General features: G+C 66.7%; 1 protein-coding gene across 1 annotated transcript in view; it reads left to right on the top strand.

Annotated features, from left to right (window-relative positions):
- Positions 1-18830, top strand: part of COL5A1 (collagen type V alpha 1 chain) — a 72185-nt gene that overhangs the window by 19773 nt on the left and 33582 nt on the right. Inside the window, exons 4-19 of the mRNA XM_056132719.1 lie at positions 37-199; positions 2011-2142; positions 9041-9178; positions 9642-9875; positions 10178-10339; positions 10440-10496; positions 13352-13393; positions 13506-13568; positions 15053-15127; positions 15303-15395; positions 15803-15859; positions 16419-16472; positions 16682-16735; positions 17488-17541; positions 17972-18025; positions 18542-18595. Coding sequence (XP_055988694.1) covers positions 37-199; positions 2011-2142; positions 9041-9178; positions 9642-9875; positions 10178-10339; positions 10440-10496; positions 13352-13393; positions 13506-13568; positions 15053-15127; positions 15303-15395; positions 15803-15859; positions 16419-16472; positions 16682-16735; positions 17488-17541; positions 17972-18025; positions 18542-18595 — 1486 coding nt within the window. The remainder of the gene's footprint in view (positions 1-36; positions 200-2010; positions 2143-9040; positions 9179-9641; positions 9876-10177; positions 10340-10439; positions 10497-13351; positions 13394-13505; positions 13569-15052; positions 15128-15302; positions 15396-15802; positions 15860-16418; positions 16473-16681; positions 16736-17487; positions 17542-17971; positions 18026-18541; positions 18596-18830) is intronic.

The following is an 18830-nucleotide window of genomic DNA, read 5'->3' as shown; positions in this document are numbered from 1 at the left end:
TGCCGCACCCCAGCCCCACTCTGTGTTGCCCCCCAGGTGGCACCGGATCGCCCTCAGCGTGCATAAGAAAAATGTCACACTGGTGCTGGACTGCGAGAAGAAGGCCACCAAGTTCCTGGCCCGCAGCGACCACCCGCTCATCGACACCAACGGCATCATCGTCTTCGGCACTCGCATCCTGGACGAGGAGGTGTTTGAGGTGAGTGCGGGGTCGGGCGCTGGGGTCTCCTCGGTGAGGCCAGGAGGGGGCACGGGGGCGACTCTTGGCTCTCTCCAGGTGGGACCCGGGGCTCCGGTCAGCTTGTCTCTCTGTGCAGTGGACTCCTGCGTGCCTCTCTGCCCAGGAGGCCCAAAGGTCGCGGGCAGTGGAGACCAGCTCCTGGCCCCTGCCACAGACAGCGTTGAGGGTCGCCGGGGATTCTGTGCTCCCCTGGGGGTTCCGTGCTCTGAGTCAGGTGGGGCGCAGGGAGGAAGGTCCCCGCTGTGCGTGGACGTACCTGGTCCGCACAGCATGGTCTCCCGCTGACTGCTCAGGGCGCTGGGCGTGGGATGTGGTGTGGCAGGTCTTGAGATGCCTGGGGGCGGGTCCAGGTCTTCCTCGGACAGTGGGCTCTCTCCTGAAGAGGCACCAAGTGACCGGCACTGCTGTGCTCACTCACGTCCCGGTGGCCAGTCACCCCTGGGAATAGAGCTGGTGCCAGACAGGGTGACTGTGTTGGTGGAGGCGGTGGGCATGGTCATGGCGCACATGGTGGAGGTGAGAGCCGTGATGGAGCTGATGGTGCTGACAGTGATGGTGGTGGCGTGGAGGTGATGGCGGAAGCTGTGGTGAAGGGGATGATAATGGTGTAGAAGATGATGGTGACGATGGGAGTGGTGGTAGTGATTGCATCGTGGTGGCGATGGAGGTGGTGGAGTTGAGGACGTTGAGGATGGTGATGGAGGTGAGGACGGTGAGGAGGATGAGGAGGTGCGAACAGTGGTGGCCGTGATGTTGCTGACCTAAGTAGTCCTCACTGAGTGTCGGACTCAATCTCAGGAGCTGTCACCGCCATGCTCTCACCCTGCGGTAGATCTTACTCTGGTTCACAAAGATTACTTACCCCCCTCCCCCCACTGTCCTGAGAGGGGGTCAGCTGGGGCCAGGGACCACATGTGAATATGGGCTTTGGAGGTAAGGGAAGGGGTGAGGAGAGGAGGGGAGGGGAGGGGAGTGTGGGAGGGGAGGGGAGGGGAGCACTGCTTCTCTGTTTCTGCTTTGGGGAGCGTTTCCTTGCGGGAGGGGGACTCCCCCCACCAGAACCGGAAGCTTCTGTCTCACCGCCCTCACCTCCACCACCGCATCCCCTCCTCATCCCCCTCTCCGTCCTCACCTCCATCACCACATCAGCCCTTGTCCTCCTCACCGTCCTGCCGGGACGTGGTGACAGGCTCAGATGCAGCCCAGTGCCGGGTGTCCCCAGGGCCTGTTAGCGTGGGGCGGGAGGGGCCTGGGTGCCTCGTGGGGGCGCGTCCTCAGAGACTGGGTGTTTGGGCGAGGCACCTCTGCCATGGGGGGCAGGGAGAGGCCGCAGCTGGTGAGCCCACTTCTCCCCGCACCAGCCGTGGGGTGGTGAAGGGGCCGCAGGAACCGCAGTTGGCGCGTCTCGCTGTCAGGGCCGGGGGTCTAGACTGGGCAGGGACGCTGCTGGCTCACCCGGCACTCAGGCGGCGGCCCTGGGTCCCGACCCCAAGATGTCACGGTGCCCACACATGGCTCCGGCTTGGGGATCAGCAGGCCCGCGGTGCTGGGGGCCCCCGTGTGCCGAGAGCTGCCCGGCTCTCTGGACCCGGGTGCGAGCCCGGGGAGGGGGGTGGGGTCCCTGGGAGGGAGGGGACAGAGGCCCCGTGCCCTGCCCCGCGTCTGTGCCTTGGGGAGCCACCCCGGAGCTCGCCGGGGACCCCCACCGTGAGGGAGCCCGTCTCGGTCTTGGCGGCCCCCTGACGCTCGCGGCCTGGATCCTACTGCAGGGCGACATCCAGCAGCTGCTGCTGGTCTCGGACCCGCGCGCCGCCTATGACTACTGCGAGCACTACAGCCCCGACTGCGACACGGCCGCCCCCGACACACCGCAGTCGCAGGACCCCAACCCCGACGAATACGTGAGTGACCGCATCCCTGGGCCCTGCCTCCTCTGTGCGCTGGGCGCTGCGGCCCCTGAGGGGCGGCTCCAGGCTTTCCCCTGGGACTCTGGGCAGCACCCACAGTCGGGGGCAGGGCGCCAGGATCGAGCTGGGAGGGCTCGGAGGGGCTGGAGGGGCTGGCAGAGCTCTGAGGGTTTCTGAGGGGCTCTGAGGGGCTTGTGAGGCGCTGAGGGCCTGTGAGAGGCTGTGCGGGGCTCTGAGGGGCTGAGGGGCTTGTGGGGACTCTGAGGGGCTGTGAGGGTCTGTGAGGGGCTCTGAGGGTCTCTGAGGGCTTGTGAGAGGCTGTGAGGGGCTCTGAGGGGCTGAGGGGCTTGTGAGGACTCTGAGGGGCTCTGAGGGACTGTGAGGGGCTCTGAGGGGCTTGTGAGGACTCTGAGGGGCTGTGAGGGTCTGTGAAGGGCTCTGAGGGGCTCTGAGGGACTGTGAGGGGCTCTGAGGCACTAAGGGGCTTGTGAGGAATCTGAGGGGCTGTGAGGGGCTGTGAGGGGCTGTGAGGAGCTGGAGGGGCTCTGAGGGGCTGAGGGGCTTGTGAGGACTGTGAGGGGCTGTGAGGGGCTGTGAGGGACTGTGAGGGGCTCTGAGGGGCTGAGGGGCTTGTGAGGACTCTGAGGGGCTCTGAGGGACTGTGAGGGGCTCTGAGGGGCCCAGGGGCTTGTGAGGACTCCGAGGGACTCTGAGGGGCTGTAGGGGCTCTGAGGGGCTCGTGAGGACTCTGAGGGGCTGTGAGGGGCTGTAGGGGCTCTGAAGGGCTGAGGAGCTTGTGAGGACTCTGAGGGGCTGTGAGGGGCTCTGAGGGACTGTGAGGGGCTGTGAGGGGCTGGCAGAGCTCTGAGGGTTTCTGAGGGGCTCTGAGGGGCTTGTGAGGCGCTGAGGGCCTGTGAGAGGCTGTGCGGGGCTCTGAGGGGCTGAGGGGCTTGTGGGGACTCTGAGGGGCTGTGAGGGTCTGTGAGGGGCTCTGAGGGTCTCTGAGGGCTTGTGAGAGGCTGTGAGGGGCTCTGAGGGGCTGAGGGGCTGAGGGGCTTGTGAGGACTCAGAGGGGCTCTGAGGGACTGTTAGGGGCTCTGAGGGGCTTGTGAGGACTCTGAGGGGCTGTGAGGGGCTGTGAAGGGCTCTGAGGGGCTCTGAGGGACTGTGAGGGGCTCTGAGGCGCTGAGGGGCTTGTGAGGAATCTGAGGGGCTGTGAGGGGCTGTGAGGAGCTGGAGGGGCTCTGAGGGGCTGAGGGGCTTGTGAGGACTGTGAGGGGCTGTGAGGGGCTCTGAGGGACTGTGAGGGGCTCTGAGGGGCTGAGGGGCTGTGAGGGGCTCTGAGGAGCTGGAGGGGCTCTGAGGGGCTGAGGGGCTTGTGAGGACTGTGAGGGGCTGTGAGGGGCTCTGAGGGACTGTGAGGGGCTCTGAGGGGCTGAGGGGCTTGTGAGGACTCTGAGGGGCTGTGAGGGGCTGTGAGGGACTGTGAGGGGCTGTGAGGGGCTGGCAGAGCTCTGAGGGTTTCTGAGGGGCTCTGAGGGGCTTGTGAGGCGCTGAGGGCCTGTGAGAGGCTGTGCGGGGCTCTGAGGGGCTGAGGGGCTTGTGGGGACTCTGAGGGGCTGTGAGGGTCTGTGAGGGGCTCTGAGGGTCTCTGAGGGCTTGTGAGAGGCTGTGAGGGGCTCTGAGGGGCTGAGGGGCTTGTGAGGACTCTGAGGGGCTCTGAGGGACTGTGAGGGGCTCTGAGGGGCTTGTGAGGAATCTGAGGGGCTGTGAGGGACTGTGAGGAGCTGGAGGGGCTCTGAGGGGCTGAGGGGCTTGTGAGGACTGTGAGGGGCTGTGAGGGGCTCTGAGGGACTGTGAGGGGCTCTGAGGGGCTGAGGGGCTTGTGAGGACTCTGAGGGGCTGTGAGGGGCTGTGAGGGACTGTGAGGGGCTGTGAGGGGCTGGCAGAGCTCTGAGGGTTTCTGAGGGGCTCTGAGGGGCTTGTGAGGCGCTGAGGGCCTGTGAGAGGCTGTGCGGGGCTCTGAGGGGCTGAGGGGCTTGTGGGGACTCTGAGGGGCTGTGAGGGTCTGTGAGGGGCTCTGAGGGTCTCTGAGGGCTTGTGAGAGGCTGTGAGGGGCTCTGAGGGGCTGAGGGGCTTGTGAGGACTCTGAGGGGCTCTGAGGGACTGTGAGGGGCTCTGAGGGGCTTGTGGGGACTCTGAGGGGCTGTGAGGGTCTGTGAGGGGCTCTGAGGGTCTCTGAGGGCTTGTGAGAGGCTGTGAGGGGCTCTGAGGGGCTGAGGGGCTTGTGAGGACTCTGAGGGGCTCTGAGGGACTGTGAGGGGCTCTGAGGGGCTTGTGAGGAATCTGAGGGGCTGTGAGGGGCTGTGAGGAGCTGGAGGGGCTCTGAGGGGCTGAGGGGCTTGTGAGGGCTGTGAGGGGCTGTGAGGGGCTGTGAGGGACTGTGAGGGGCTTTGAGGGGCTGGCAGAGCTCTGAGGGTTTCTGAGGGGCTCTGAGGGGCTTGTGAGGCGCTGAGGGCCTGTGAGAGGCTGTGCGGGGCTCTGAGGGGCTGAGGGGCTTGTGGGGACTCTGAGGGGCTGTGAGGGGCTGTGAGGGGCTCTGAGGGTCTCTGAGGGCTTGTGAGAGGCTGTGAGGGGCTCTGAGGGGCTGAGGGGCTTGTGAGGACTCTGAGGGGCTCTGAGGGACTGTGAGGGGCTCTGAGGGGCTTGTGAGGAATCTGAGGGGCTGTGAGGGACTGTGAGGAGCTGGAGGGGCTCTGAGGGGCTGAGGGGCTTGTGAGGACTGTGAGGGGCTGTGAGGGGCTCTGAGGGACTGTGAGGGGCTCTGAGGGGCTGAGGGGCTGTGAGGGGCTCTGAGGAGCTGGAGGGGCTCTGAGGGGCTGAGGGGCTTGTGAGGACTGTGAGGGGCTGTGAGGGGCTCTGAGGGACTGTGAGGGGCTCTGAGGGGCTGAGGGGCTTGTGAGGACTCTGAGGGGCTGTGAGGGGCTGTGAGGGACTGTGAGGGGCTGTGAGGGGCTGGCAGAGCTCTGAGGGTTTCTGAGGGGCTCTGAGGGGCTTGTGAGGCGCTGAGGGCCTGTGAGAGGCTGTGAGGGGCTCTGAGGGGCTGAGGGGCTTGTGGGGACTCTGAGGGGCTGTGAGGGTCTGTGAGGGGCTCTGAGGGTCTCTGAGGGCTTGTGAGAGGCTGTGAGGGGCTCTGAGGGGCTGAGGGGCTTGTGAGGACTCTGAGGGGCTCTGAGGGACTGTGAGGGGCTCTGAGGGGCTTGTGGGGACTCTGAGGGGCTGTGAGGGTCTGTGAGGGGCTCTGAGGGTCTCTGAGGGCTTGTGAGAGGCTGTGAGGGGCTCTGAGGGGCTGAGGGGCTTGTGAGGACTCTGAGGGGCTCTGAGGGACTGTGAGGGGCTCTGAGGGGCTTGTGAGGAATCTGAGGGGCTGTGAGGGGCTGTGAGGAGCTGGAGGGGCTCTGAGGGGCTGAGGGGCTTGTGAGGGCTGTGAGGGGCTGTGAGGGGCTGTGAGGGACTGTGAGGGGCTTTGAGGGGCTGGCAGAGCTCTGAGGGTTTCTGAGGGGCTCTGAGGGGCTTGTGAGGCGCTGAGGGCCTGTGAGAGGCTGTGCGGGGCTCTGAGGGGCTGAGGGGCTTGTGGGGACTCTGAGGGGCTGTGAGGGGCTGTGAGGGGCTCTGAGGGTCTCTGAGGGCTTGTGAGAGGCTGTGAGGGGCTCTGAGGGGCTGAGGGGCTTGTGAGGACTCTGAGGGGCTCTGAGGGACTGTGAGGGGCTCTGAGGGGCTTGTGAGGAATCTGAGGGGCTGTGAGGGACTGTGAGGAGCTGGAGGGGCTCTGAGGGGCTGAGGGGCTTGTGAGGACTGTGAGGGGCTGTGAGGGGCTCTGAGGGACTGTGAGGGGCTCTGAGGGGCTGAGGGGCTTGTGAGGACTCTGAGGGGCTGTGAGGGGCTGTGAGGGACTGTGAGGGGCTGTGAGGGGCTGGCAGAGCTCTGAGGGTTTCTGAGGGGCTCTGAGGGGCTTGTGAGGCGCTGAGGGCCTGTGAGAGGCTGTGCGGGGCTCTGAGGGGCTGAGGGGCTTGTGGGGACTCTGAGGGGCTGTGAGGGTCTGTGAGGGGCTCTGAGGGTCTCTGAGGGCTTGTGAGAGGCTGTGAGGGGCTCTGAGGGGCTGAGGGGCTTGTGAGGACTCTGAGGGGCTCTGAGGGACTGTGAGGGGCTCTGAGGGGCTTGTGGGGACTCTGAGGGGCTGTGAGGGTCTGTGAGGGGCTCTGAGGGTCTCTGAGGGCTTGTGAGAGGCTGTGAGGGGCTCTGAGGGGCTGAGGGGCTTGTGAGGACTCTGAGGGGCTCTGAGGGACTGTGAGGGGCTCTGAGGGGCTTGTGAGGAATCTGAGGGGCTGTGAGGGGCTGTGAGGAGCTGGAGGGGCTCTGAGGGGCTGAGGGGCTTGTGAGGGCTGTGAGGGGCTGTGAGGGGCTGTGAGGGACTGTGAGGGGCTTTGAGGGGCTGGCAGAGCTCTGAGGGTTTCTGAGGGGCTCTGAGGGGCTTGTGAGGCGCTGAGGGCCTGTGAGAGGCTGTGCGGGGCTCTGAGGGGCTGAGGGGCTTGTGGGGACTCTGAGGGGCTGTGAGGGTCTGTGAGGGGCTCTGAGGGTCTCTGAGGGCTTGTGAGAGGCTGTGAGGGGCTCTGAGGGGCTGAGGGGCTTGTGAGGACTCTGAGGGGCTCTGAGGGACTGTGAGGGGCTCTGAGGGGCTTGTGAGGAATCTGAGGGGCTGTGAGGGACTGTGAGGAGCTGGAGGGGCTCTGAGGGGCTGAGGGGCTTGTGAGGACTGTGAGGGGCTGTGAGGGGCTCTGAGGGACTGTGAGGGGCTCTGAGGGGCTGAGGGGCTTGTGAGGACTCTGAGGGGCTCTGAGGGACTGTGAGGGGCTCTGAGGGGCCCAGGGGCTTGTGAGGACTCCGAGGGACTCTGAGGGGCTGTAGGGGCTCTGAGGGGCTCGTGAGGACTCTGAGGGGCTGTGAGGGGCTGTAGGGGCTCTGAAGGGCTGAGGAGCTTGTGAGGACTCTGAGGGGCTGTGAGGGGCTCTGAGGGACTGTGAGGGGCTGTGAGGGGCTGGCAGAGCTCTGAGGGTTTCTGAGGGGCTCTGAGGGGCTTGTGAGGCGCTGAGGGCCTGTGAGAGGCTGTGCGGGGCTCTGAGGGGCTGAGGGGCTTGTGGGGACTCTGAGGGGCTGTGAGGGTCTGTGAGGGGCTCTGAGGGTCTCTGAGGGCTTGTGAGAGGCTGTGAGGGGCTCTGAGGGGCTGAGGGGCTGAGGGGCTTGTGAGGACTCTGAGGGGCTCTGAGGGACTGTGAGGGGCTCTGAGGGGCTTGTGAGGACTCTGAGGGGCTGTGAGGGTCTGTGAAGGGCTCTGAGGGGCTCTGAGGGACTGTGAGGGGCTCTGAGGCGCTGAGGGGCTTGTGAGGAATCTGAGGGGCTGTGAGGGGCTGTGAGGAGCTGGAGGGGCTCTGAGGGGCTGAGGGGCTTGTGAGGACTGTGAGGGGCTGTGAGGGGCTCTGAGGGACTGTGAGGGGCTCTGAGGGGCCCAGGGGCTTGTGAGGACTCTGAGGGGCTCTGAGGGGCTCGTGAGGACTCTGAGGGGCTGTGAGGGGCTGTAGGGGCTCTGAAGGGCTGAGGAGCTTGTGAGGACTCTGAGGGGCTGTGAGGGGCTCTGAGGGACTGTGAGGGCCTGTGAGGGGCTGGCAGAGCTCTGAGGGTTTCTGAGGGGCTCTGAGGGGCTTGTGAGGCGCTGAGGGCCTGTGAGAGGCTGTGCGGGGCTCTGAGGGGCTGAGGGGCTTGTGGGGACTCTGAGGGGCTGTGAGGGTCTGTGAGGGGCTCTGAGGGTCTCTGAGGGCTTGTGAGAGGCTGTGAGGGGCTCTGAGGGGCTGAGGGGCTTGTGAGGACTCTGAGGGGCTCTGAGGGACTGTGAGGGGCTCTGAGGGGCTTGTGAGGACTCTGAGGGGCTGTGAGGGTCTGTGAAGGGCTCTGAGAGGCTCTGAGGGACTGTGAGGGGCTCTGAGGCGCTGAGGGGCTTGTGAGGAATCTGAGGGGCTGTGAGGGGCTGTGAGGAGCTGGAGGGGCTCTGAGGGGCTGAGGGGCTTGTGAGGACTGTGAGGGGCTGTGAGGGGCTCTGAGGGACTGTGAGGGGCTCTGAGGGGCTGAGGGGCTTGTGAGGACTCTGAGGGGCTCTGAGGGACTGTGAGGGGCTCTGAGGGGCTGAGGGGCTTGTGAGGACTCTGAGGGGCTCTGAGGGACTGTGAGGGGCTCTGAGGGGCTGAGGGGCTTGTGAGGACTCTGAGGGGCTCTGAGGGACTGTGAGGGGCTCTGAGGGGTTGAGGGGCTTGTGAGGACTCTGAGGGGCTCTGAGGGTCTGTGAAAGGCTCTGAGGGGCTCTGAGGTACTGTGATGGGCTCTGAGGGGCTGAGGGACTTGTGAGGAATCTGAGGGGCAGTGAGGGACTGTAAGGGGCTGGAGGGACTCTGAGGGGCTGAGGGGCTTGTGAGGACTGTGAGGGGCTGTGAGGGGCTGTGAGGGACTGTGAGGGACTGTGAGGGGCTGATGGGCTTGTGAGGACACTGAGAGGCTGTGAGGGGCTGTAGGGGCTCTGAAGGGCTGAGGGGCTTGTGAGGACTCTGAGGGGCTGTGAGGGGCTCTGAGGGACTGTGAAGGGCTGTGAGGGGCTGAGGGGCTTGTGAGGACTCTGAGGGGCTCTGAGGGGCCCAGGTCTTCCCTCTTCCTTGGGCTTTTCTTGGGCCTGTGTGTCCTGAGGGGTCAGTCTGGGGCTCATGCGTGGACTGGGCCCAGCTCTGGTGCCCTTCACACCCATGGCTGCCCCTGCCAAGGGATGAGGCCCTTCATGGCCTTTCCTTTTCAGTACCCGGAAGGAGACGGTGAAGGGGACACCTATTACTACGAGTACCCCTACTATGAAGATACGGACGAGTCTAGCAAGGAGCCGGCACCCACTAAGGAGCCCGAGGAGGTTGCGAGGGAGACCACGCAGACGGCTGAGGTTGGGGGCCTCCCATGGTGGGCGTGGGGTGGGCTACAAAGGTGGGGGCAGGGGCCACGGGCAGGGGGGAGCTGGGTGGGCTACAGAGATGGGGCAGGGGCCACGGCAGTGGCTTGGCTGAGAGGCTGTTGGTCTTTCGCACACACTGCAGTGTGGGAGATGGTCCCCGCAGGTGACCGGGCACTGGCGTCCAGTCCAGGTGTGGCCTGGGGGGCTGGAGTGGGGGGAGCGACCTCCGGGATGAGCCGCTGCTGCCACCTGCCACCCTCAGCTGAGTCAGATGGGAACAGCAACACAGTTTGGGGGCTTGGCTGTGGGTGACCGCGTGCCCGGCATTGTGGAGCCAGTGCAGCCTTGGAGGGCCCGTCACCTTCTAAGGGCAGCCCCGTCAGAGTGCGGGGGCTCCTGGCCGGCCACAGACCTCACTGTCTCCCAGCTCAGCCCGTCTCTGCTGGACCCGCAGGAGCAGACCCCCCCGCCCACAGACGCCCCGCATGTGCCCGGCCCGAGTGAGGGTCCCGGGAAGGACGAGGACCCGGACGCGGCTCTGGGGGAGTATGATTATGTGCCCATCGAGGACTACTACACGCCGCCCCCCTACGAGGACAGCTACGGCGAGGGCCCTGACCAGCCCCCTGACCCCGGGGCAGGGGTGGGGGCGCCCACGAGCACGAGGCTGCCCACCAACACCTCGAATGTGAGTGCTGCCCCCGCCCCCCAGGACACCAGCCGCAGGGCCCTGTCATGTGTTCTGGGACGGGCCCACCCTTGTCTCTTGGGGTCCGGGGGAGTGGGTGGGAAGGCCGGGGACTTTGCGGGGTGCTACCCATCCACGTGGGCTCCCTGCCACGGGGAGTCAGGCTCGGTCCCCGTCGCACATGTCGGGGCCATAGGTGGGTCTGGGGTGATCGTGGCTGCAGCCGGAGACCCGGGGTCGAGGAGGGAGGGACATCTGGGTGGCCTTGTCCTCTGTGGTGACCCTTCCCCCACGCCCCCCAGCCAGCTCCAGAGGATGGAAAGAATGTTCTAGATGGGGAGTTCACAGAGGAAACCATCCGGGGCCTGGACGAGAACTACTATGACCCCTACTACGACCCCACCATCTCCCCGTCGGAGGTTGGGCCAGGCATGCCGGCCAACCAGGACACCATCTATGAGGGGGTGAGGGGCACCCGGGGCTCCCGGGCAGGGGTGGGTGCCGGGCCGGGCCACGTGTTCTGACGGGCTCTTCTCGCACCCCCGCTGGGCTCCGGTACCCCAGATTGGAGGACCCCGTGGTGAGAAGGGGCAGAAGGGCGAGCCGGCCATCATCGAGCCGGTAAGGAGCCCCTCTGGGGATCTGGGGTCGCTTGGGAGGTGGCTGTGTCCCCACGAGCCCGTACCCTTGATATGCACAGACCCTCGGGCAGGGCTGTCTGGGCCCCTTAGGGTGGTGGCCACAGCACCCTGGGGCGGTTTTGTCACCTCATGGTTTCTTTTGGGTGACAAGGAGACTTGGGCGTCCCAGGATGGACTGGGAGGGTCACTGGAAACCACAGACCCTGTGACTGCCCGGGCCCAGCCCTGTGGTAGCTTGATCAGCCTCCCAGGGCGGAGGGCCTGGCTGGGAGCTCAGGGGCCCACTGAGTGTTCTCAGAAACCCATGTCCCCAGACAGGAGCCAAGCACATGGAGTGGGGGCAGGCGGTGGCCACTGAGTGGTGCCAGCCTCAGACCAGGGGCTGGGGCTGGCTGTGGAGGCCACACACATGTACGTGCACACACACACTCATGCACACACACACGCACACACACGCACACACACATATGCATACACTCATGCATATGCACACAGTCATGCATGCACGCACATGAACACATGCACACATTGCACATGCACATGCATTCATGCACACACACGCACACACACGCACACATGTAAATTCAGTCACACACATGCACACTCACTTATTCACTTACACACACATACGTGCACACACATTAACACACACATGCACACTGACAAGTGTGCATCTTCCTGGGATGCGCCGGAGGCCAGTGTCTTGTCCTCCGGCCAGTCTGGGGTCACAGCAGGGGAGCTGCCAGGGCACATCCCGGGGGCGTTGATGCAGGAAGAGAAGTTGGGGCTCCTGGAATGCGCTGACCGTGGGGTCCTGGGATGGAGACAGGTGGTCTGCGTGCAGCTGGGAACCCCCTGGCCAGGGCCGCAGGACATGACCAGCTCTGAGGCTCCCAGTGCGGGAGGGTCAGCCAAGTTCTCAGGCTTGGTCCTGCTCCTGGTCTGCAGAAGCTTCTAGAGACCCGCGCAGGAGGTCTGGGGCGGGTCGAAGCTCTCCTGCTAGGCCTGACCAGGGAAGGACCCACAGCTACACGGTGTGGGGGTGTGGGGGCACCCACAGCTTCCGGCTGTGTCCCGTCCCCTCCAGCGCTGGCGGGGCCTCAGCTGCCTGCAGGGTGCTGGTCTGAGGGGTTCCGGGGTGGGCTGAGGGGTGCTGGGGTGGGCTGAGGGGTTCCGGGGTGAGCTGAGGGGTTGAGGGGTTCCGGGAAGGGCTGAGGGGTGCCGGGGTGGGCTGAGGGGTTCCGGGATGGGCTGGGGGGTGCCGGGGTGGGCTGAGGGGTACTGGAGTGGGCTGTGTGAGGCTGGGTTGCAGAGATTCTGGGGGTCCAGGCTGCGTGAGGCTGTGCAGAGTAGTGGTGAGTGCAGAGTGCAGGAACACAGCCGCTGTATTCCCGCTGAGGACCCCCTGCACTGGGGCTTTCCCCAGGGGACGCTGGTGGCAGTGCCTGGGAGGGACAGGGAGTCAGTCACCAGATGGAGGGGCTTTGGCTGCGTCCCGTCCTTTTGTCCCCGTTAAGCAGTGCTGTAGGGATACGGGCCGGTCTGGGCCAAGCCTGACCAGGCCTCCCCTGGAAGCGGGGGGACACTGGGCCTGGGGTGGGGGAAGGGCCCTGAGGTGCGCCCACGGGGGCGTCAGGGGCCTCACATCTGGAAGCAGTTAGGAAGCCCCCGCCCCCCGGAGCTGTGTAAACAGTTGGCGCCTCTCCACCTGGCTGGTCGCCAGCCGTCCTCAGCCTCAGCTCCACATGAGCAGATGGCCGGGTCCCCTGAGACGCCATGTGGACCTAAGGCGGGTTGCGCCCCCTCCTCAGCTCCCCTGAGCCTCCCGAAGGGGAGGCGCCCTGCGACCCGGCTCTGGGAACCCCCCGCGGTCACTCACCGTGGGTCCCCCATGTCCCCGCCTAGATCCAGACCCTCAATGTTATCCAGCAGGCAGCCCCCCAAAGGCCAGGGCACCCCTCAGCGGGGAGGGCCAAGGTCAGCGGGCCCCTGTCCCCCGGGTGTCCGTGAGGCTTGTGCTGTGGGCACACCCGCCGAGGCTGGCCTTGCTGGCATCTGGCCTCAGCAGTGCCGCCCTGTGGTGGCGGCGGGCACTTCCCAGGGCTGCTGTGAATGGGGAGCCCCCAACCCCACGCCCGACCTCGCCCATCTGGGCCTTCTTGCTGCCTTTGTCCGCGGAAGCAGGGGAGGGTCATGAGCTCTGGGCACCGATGCTGGTGCAGTCCTCTGCAGGGACGGGGGTCCTGGCCCCTGACTGATGCCCCAGCCTGGTGCTCTGCAGCCCTGGGGCTCTCTGGTTGGGGGGGCAGTCTTTACCCCCTGGGAAACAGGTCACAAATAGGTCTTGAGGGCCTTTTACTCTGGAAGATTACTCTGGAACCCTCAGAATAGTCTAGCACAGTCTAGAATGGCCCCAAGTAGTCCAGGGCAGCTGAATGTGCCGTTGGACTTGGGGTGTTCTCCCTCTCTCTGCCCTGCCCCTGGCGCCATGGCCCACACAGCCGGGGCCTGCCCAGCAGGAAGGCCAGACAGATGGACCCTGAGCCCTGCCCCCAGCCCGTGCCTGAATCCCTTCAGGGTGCAGTGTCCGGCTGCTCTCGGGGGGGGGGGGGTGCTGCTCCCGAAGGGGGCTGAAGTGAGTGTGAGCGCTCTGGGGCCTGGTGCTGCTCACACGGCCTCCCAGGCCTAAGTGCTCTGAGCCAGAGAAGGTGGCCTGGCTGGGGAGGGGCCCGGGAAGGGAAGGGCCCCGGTGGGGAGGGGCGGGGCCAGAGGGGGGGGGCCGATACTGGCCCGGACTTCGGCTGTGGGCAGGGGTCTCACGTGTGTTTCCCGCAGGGGATGCTCATCGAGGGCCCCCCTGGCCCCGAAGGCCCCGCGGTGAGTAGCTGCAGCCCCAGGGCTGTGTGGAGGGGCTTGTGCTGGTGGGGGCGGGCGCTGGCGTCTGGGGCGGCTGAGCCCCCAACGCTCTCCTCACTTGCTTTTCCTCCAGGGTCTCCCAGGACCTCCCGGAACGACAGGTCCCACCGGCCAAGTGGGCGATCCTGGAGAGCGGGTGAGGGTGACCCCGCGGCCGTGTCCTACCCCCTCCCTGCCGCCGGAGCAGACACTTGCAGAGCCCCCGGGGGCCGCCTGTGCCCCCCTTGTGGCGCAGCTGCCTCAGCCGTGGTGGCTGGAGGGACGGGGCTATCTCCGTGGCCCCTTCCTCACTGGCTGGGAACCCGCCGTCAGGCTGGGGTCTGCCAAGGGGCTGCCTGCTGGACCTCGGTCCAGGGGGCAGGGCCTCCCCAGCTGGCCAGGGATCACCGGTCTGTTGTGCCCCCTGGTGGGACCCGGGGGTACAGCAGTCCCGTTGACCCCTGTGTGCTGGGGTCAGCAGCTCCCAAGGGTGGGTGGGGGTGTCTTCCCTGAGGCTGTGGGAGGCACAGTGCCCGTGGGCCTCTGTATCGGGGCCAGGCTCAGCTCCCGGCCCCGCGGGGGCAGCGTGTCCCCCTTCTCTGAGTGAGCAGCTGGCGTGGAGGCTAGCACCTCCTGTGGCCAGAGCCCCGACCCACAAGCTGGCGAGAGGCAGAGTCTCCCCGGAAAACAGGCTTGACTGGGAGGACCCTCCGGGGCAGCCCACCCCCACCTTTACTCCCAGCCGCCAGGGAAGGGGCGTGCGCACCAGAGAAACCACTCCCAGGCGGGCCACAGGCCAGGAGGCGGGCGCACGACACCGCAGATGCCAAACGCTCGAGGGTGCTCCGCCGAGGTCCTTGGCACACAGTGGGCTGATTTCCCAGAGAGCCAGTGCGCACCCCCCAGGCTCGTGGAGCCTGGTGACTTCCCAGCGCGGGGTCGCAGGGTCATGGCCGAACCAGGGACCTGCCCCCCTGAGCGGCCAGTGCAGGGAACGGGTGCCTCGTGGGCACCCCCTGCTGGAAACTTCCAGGACAGCCTCCCCAGGGCAGGGTCGGGGCAGCTGGGATGTGGGGGTGTGGCTGTGGGTCCGGTTTCCTTGGGGAGCAGCAGTGGGTCTTGGTGCTAAGCCCCCCGGCCCGCCGGGAGCTTGCCCCATGAGCCGGACAGCCGCACAGTCCAGGGGGGGGGCAGCTCCGGCATGCTTGGGGTCCCAACTTCAGACCAGGTGAGCAGGATTTGAGGGATGTGGCTGCCGTTGGGCCCAGGTGGAATCCGACCCCAGGACCCTGTCCCGCTGCGTGGCCTCTACTTGTGTGGCCCCGTTTCTGTCGAAGCAAGGGACGCCCCAGCCTGGCTCCCCTCGGCCAGACCCAGCTGTGCTGACAGGGAGGGGTGTGTGCCCAGGGGTGCCCCCCGCGCACCTCCCCGCCCGTGCCCTTCTGCCCGGAAGTGCTGTCTTCCCCGGACCCTCCCAGAGCCCCTTACCCCTCCTCCCCCGCAGGGAACCGGCAGCTCTGGGCTTGGGTTCCAGAACGTTCCTTGCCTAGGGGTGCAGGCATTGTTCCTGTGCTTGACCAGGGCTGACGCTCCCGCCCCTCTGCAGGCCTCGCACTGACCTTCTGTCCCCTCTTCCTGCAGGGCCCCCCTGGACGTCCAGGCCTGCCAGGAGCTGACGGGCTTCCCGGGCCCCCTGGGACGATGCTGATGCTCCCTGTAAGGGCTTCTGCGGGTGGCGGGGACTGGGCGCTGTCCCCTTCCCAGGAGGCCACTGGGCCCCCGGCTCTGGCCCCAGAAGGAAGCCAAGGGCGCCTTGATGACCCACCCCTCGGCCCTGGGGTCTGAGTGGCCGCCAGGTGCCCCCTGGTGACCCCTGGTCTTCCACCTGCAGTTCCGGTTTGGGGGCGGCGGCGATGCAGGCTCCAAAGGCCCCATGGTGTCGGCGCAGGAGTCACAGGCTCAGGCCATTCTGCAGCAGGCCCGGGTGAGCAGGCTGGGCGGGGATCCTCAGTGCCGGAGGCTCCCTGGGCCCTGGGACGGGTGGGGGATGGGGGGGGCGGGCGCCGGGGGCCGTTTGCTAGGCCCAACCTCGGGAAGGAAACGGGTATCTGTTGGTGACACCCCAGCAGGGCTGGGAGCTGCTCCGGGGGTGTGCAGGCTAAGGCACCCCTCCCCGTGCGAGTGGGGGTGCAGAGGCCCCGGTCAGGAGCCCCACGTCCCGGGTGGACGGAGCCCCACCCTCCTTGGGCCTTCCCTCGGCCCTTCCTGGCGGCTGGCCCAGGACCTCTGGGAGCTGGTGGAGGTTCTTGGGCCCTGTGACCTGCTGGGGTCCTCCTGGATCCCTTGCCGGAGTGAGACCCCCAAACTCAGCGTCCCCCTGTTCTCTTGCAGCTGGCCTTGCGTGGCCCAGCTGGCCCGATGGGACTCACAGGGAGGCCAGGCCCTGTGGTGAGTGGACAGCTGCGGGGTGGGTGCTGTGGGGGGCTTGGGGACCCTCTGTGCCCGTACCTGAGGCAGTGCTCCTTCCTGCCCACAGCCACTGTTAACATCTCTTTGGGGAGTGGCCGGGGGGTGTGGCCTGGGCCATGGAACCCCACACAGGCACCCATTGCTTTTGCCTTTTGCTCTGACCCCGGAGTTCCCGGCCTCTTTGGGGTTCTCATAAATCACAGGCCAGGACCCACACGGTCATCCTCGCTCTGCTGCACCCCTGCTCTGACCAGGCTCGGGACCTCGGGGCTTACACTGCAAGGGGGGTTCCACACCCAGCTCCCCGCAGAGGGCTGCCCGTCCCCCTCTCCTCTCCCCCTCTTCCCTCCCCCTCCTCCCCGCCCCTCCCCCAGCTCCCTGCTCCTCCCTGCGCCCCCTGCCCCCACCCCGCACCTATGCTCTGTTTCTGTCTGTTTAGGGTGCTCGGGCATGGGGAGCTGTGGGAGAGGGACAGCAGAACATCTGCTTGTCCCCAGGGGCTCCCGCCTGCCACCCCAACCGCACCCTGTCTCCCTAGGGCCCCCCCGGGAGTGGCGGCTTGAAGGGTGAGCCTGGAGACATGGGGCCTCAGGTACGCAGCTCCCCACTTTGGAGATGACTCAGGTCAGGGGTCTCCGAGGAGGGGGTGGCGGTGGGTGTGATGTGCTGGTGCTCTCTGTCCCTGGTCTCTTGCCGGTGGGAGGGCATCCCAGGTCCAGAGGAAAACTGGGAACAGGGATTTGCTTTTTCCTTGGAGAGCACAAGTCTGACACTGAACCTTTGTACTGTGACTCTGGACAGGGTCCCCGCGGCGTGCAGGGCCCGCCTGGCCCCACAGGAAAGCCGGGCAGAAGGGTGAGTGTCGGCCGGCAAGGGGGCACAGGGGCTCTTGCAAGGGCCAGTGTCACACCCAACCCAACCGGCACACCAGGCTCTGCTGCCCAAGGCCCACGAGCCCGGTCCATGGCTCATGTCCACCTGACTGTGGACACAGATGGGACACCTGCCCACTCCATGGCCCTGCCCACCTCAAAACCCGCCTGTTTCTGGCCCTGCCCACCCTGACCCTACCCGAATGTCCCGCCCATTCCCGGCTCCACTCACCCGGGTGCCCCGCCAACCTGGCTCTGCCCACCCAGATGCCCCGCCCATTCCCGGCTCCACCCACCGGGTGCCCCGCCCACCCCTGGCCCCGCCCACCCAGGTGCCCCGCCCATTCTTGGCCCCACCCGCCCAGATGTCCCACCCACACCTGGCTCCACCCATATGCCCTGCCCATTCCTGCTGGGCCAACCCTGCCTGCCCTTCCCTGCTGTGGCCTGCACTGTGGTCAGGGTGACTGACCTGGCTTCCCCCTTTCTGCAGAAGCCAGTGTCTAGGGAGGTCCACTTCTGAGGCCCTGTCTGCGGGTGCTGTGTGGCCTCAGGGTGGTTTCCCCAGCACCGGGCCCCCTGTTTAGGGAGGGGGTGCTCTGGGCACGAGGGGCTCAGGTGTTTGGCCTGGGGATCCCCCTGCATGCAGGTGGGGGGCACATGCGGGGGCTCCCACTTGGCCCCAAGAAGCCGCTGAGCCCAGCTTTGCGGTGCCACCTGCCTCCTCTATTCCAGGGCCGGGCTGGGAGTGATGGAGCCCGGGGAATGCCCGGCCAGACGGGCCCCAAGGTAGGTGCCCTCTGCCCACCGCGCACTGCCCCATGTCCTGAGCGAACAGACTGGCTGGCAGGGTCCAGGGCCACAGGGTGGGGAAAGCTTCTGGGCCCCTCTTGGTCAGCGGCTCCTCTAGCAGCCTGGATAGGCGCCCCTCAGCTCTCTGTAGAGGTGGCTGGCAGTGCCGGGTGGGTGGGGATGGGGTGGAGGAAGGGTGGGTCCCTGTGCCTGCAGGACCCCACCCGCCCCAGAGGGGCAGGACAGGCCAGTGCCCTCTGATTCAGCACCTGTCCACGGGGCCCTGTGATGAGCCTCTCTGCGGCTGTCGCTGGTGTTGGGGTGAGGGGTTGGGGTCTGGCCAGGTGTGGGCAGGTGGGGGCCCGCAGTGCCCCCTCCCAGGAGGCGGAGCTGAGCAGACTCAGAACCGGCCTCTCTCCTCCCACAGGGTGACCGGGGCTTCGACGGCCTGGCTGGGCTGCCTGGGGAGAAGGGTCACCGGGTAAGTGTCATCGCAGTCCTGGGCACAGGTGTGTCCTGTCTGACGGCCCTGGGGGCAATCTGGGGACTGCTCTGGGCATCGTGCCTGCACCCGGGCCAGTAGACCCTGAGAGGCCATGATGTCCACATGGGGACCGCCCTCCCCGTGGGGCAGGTCTGCCCGCACCCCGGAGGCTCTGCCTGCACCCCTGCAGCCTCTGGGCTCGCCCGGGGGCAGGCTCTGGGCTCTGCTGTGGGCAGAGGCATGAGGGGACCATAGGTGCTGTGGCCCGGCAGTGTCCAGATGGGGCAGTGGGCACTTGGGGCTGGTGGTGGCAGTAGAGACCCTCAGCGTCTGGTGTCCCACCGGGGGCCTGTCCGGCACCCCACCAGGAGCGCCCAGTCCCTGCGGTCAGCATGAGCCCTCCTGCTCGCTGGAGCCCCCAGAACGTCTGTGACCTGTGGACGCCTTCGGGTCAGGGTTCAGGGGTCAGTGCGGGGCGGGGCTGTGCCTCAGATGACTCCTGTCATTTCCTAGGGCGACCCTGGCCCTTCTGGCCCCCCGGGCCCCCCAGGTGACGATGGAGACAGGGTAAGTGCTTGTGCCTGGGCCCCCCCGGGGGGTCTTGGCGCCCACCTGGCTCCCACAGCACAGGCTGGGCAGCTTCAGGGGCAGGCAGGCACGGACGGGCAGGCAGGGGCTGGGCTCCAGGGCTCTGGCGGGGACAGCAGGGTCTGCAGATCACATGCCTTGGTGCTCGGCCACAGGACTGAGGCCACGGGGCTCTGTGTCCTTCAGTCTCCTGCCCCCCACCATCTCGGGTGCT

This window comes from Sorex fumeus, unplaced genomic scaffold (genome assembly GCF_029834395.1).
Source record: "Sorex fumeus unplaced genomic scaffold, SorFum_2.1 ptg000095l, whole genome shotgun sequence".
NCBI lineage: Eukaryota > Metazoa > Chordata > Mammalia > Eulipotyphla > Soricidae > Sorex > Sorex fumeus.
This window is presented reverse-complemented; position numbering and strand designations above follow the sequence as displayed.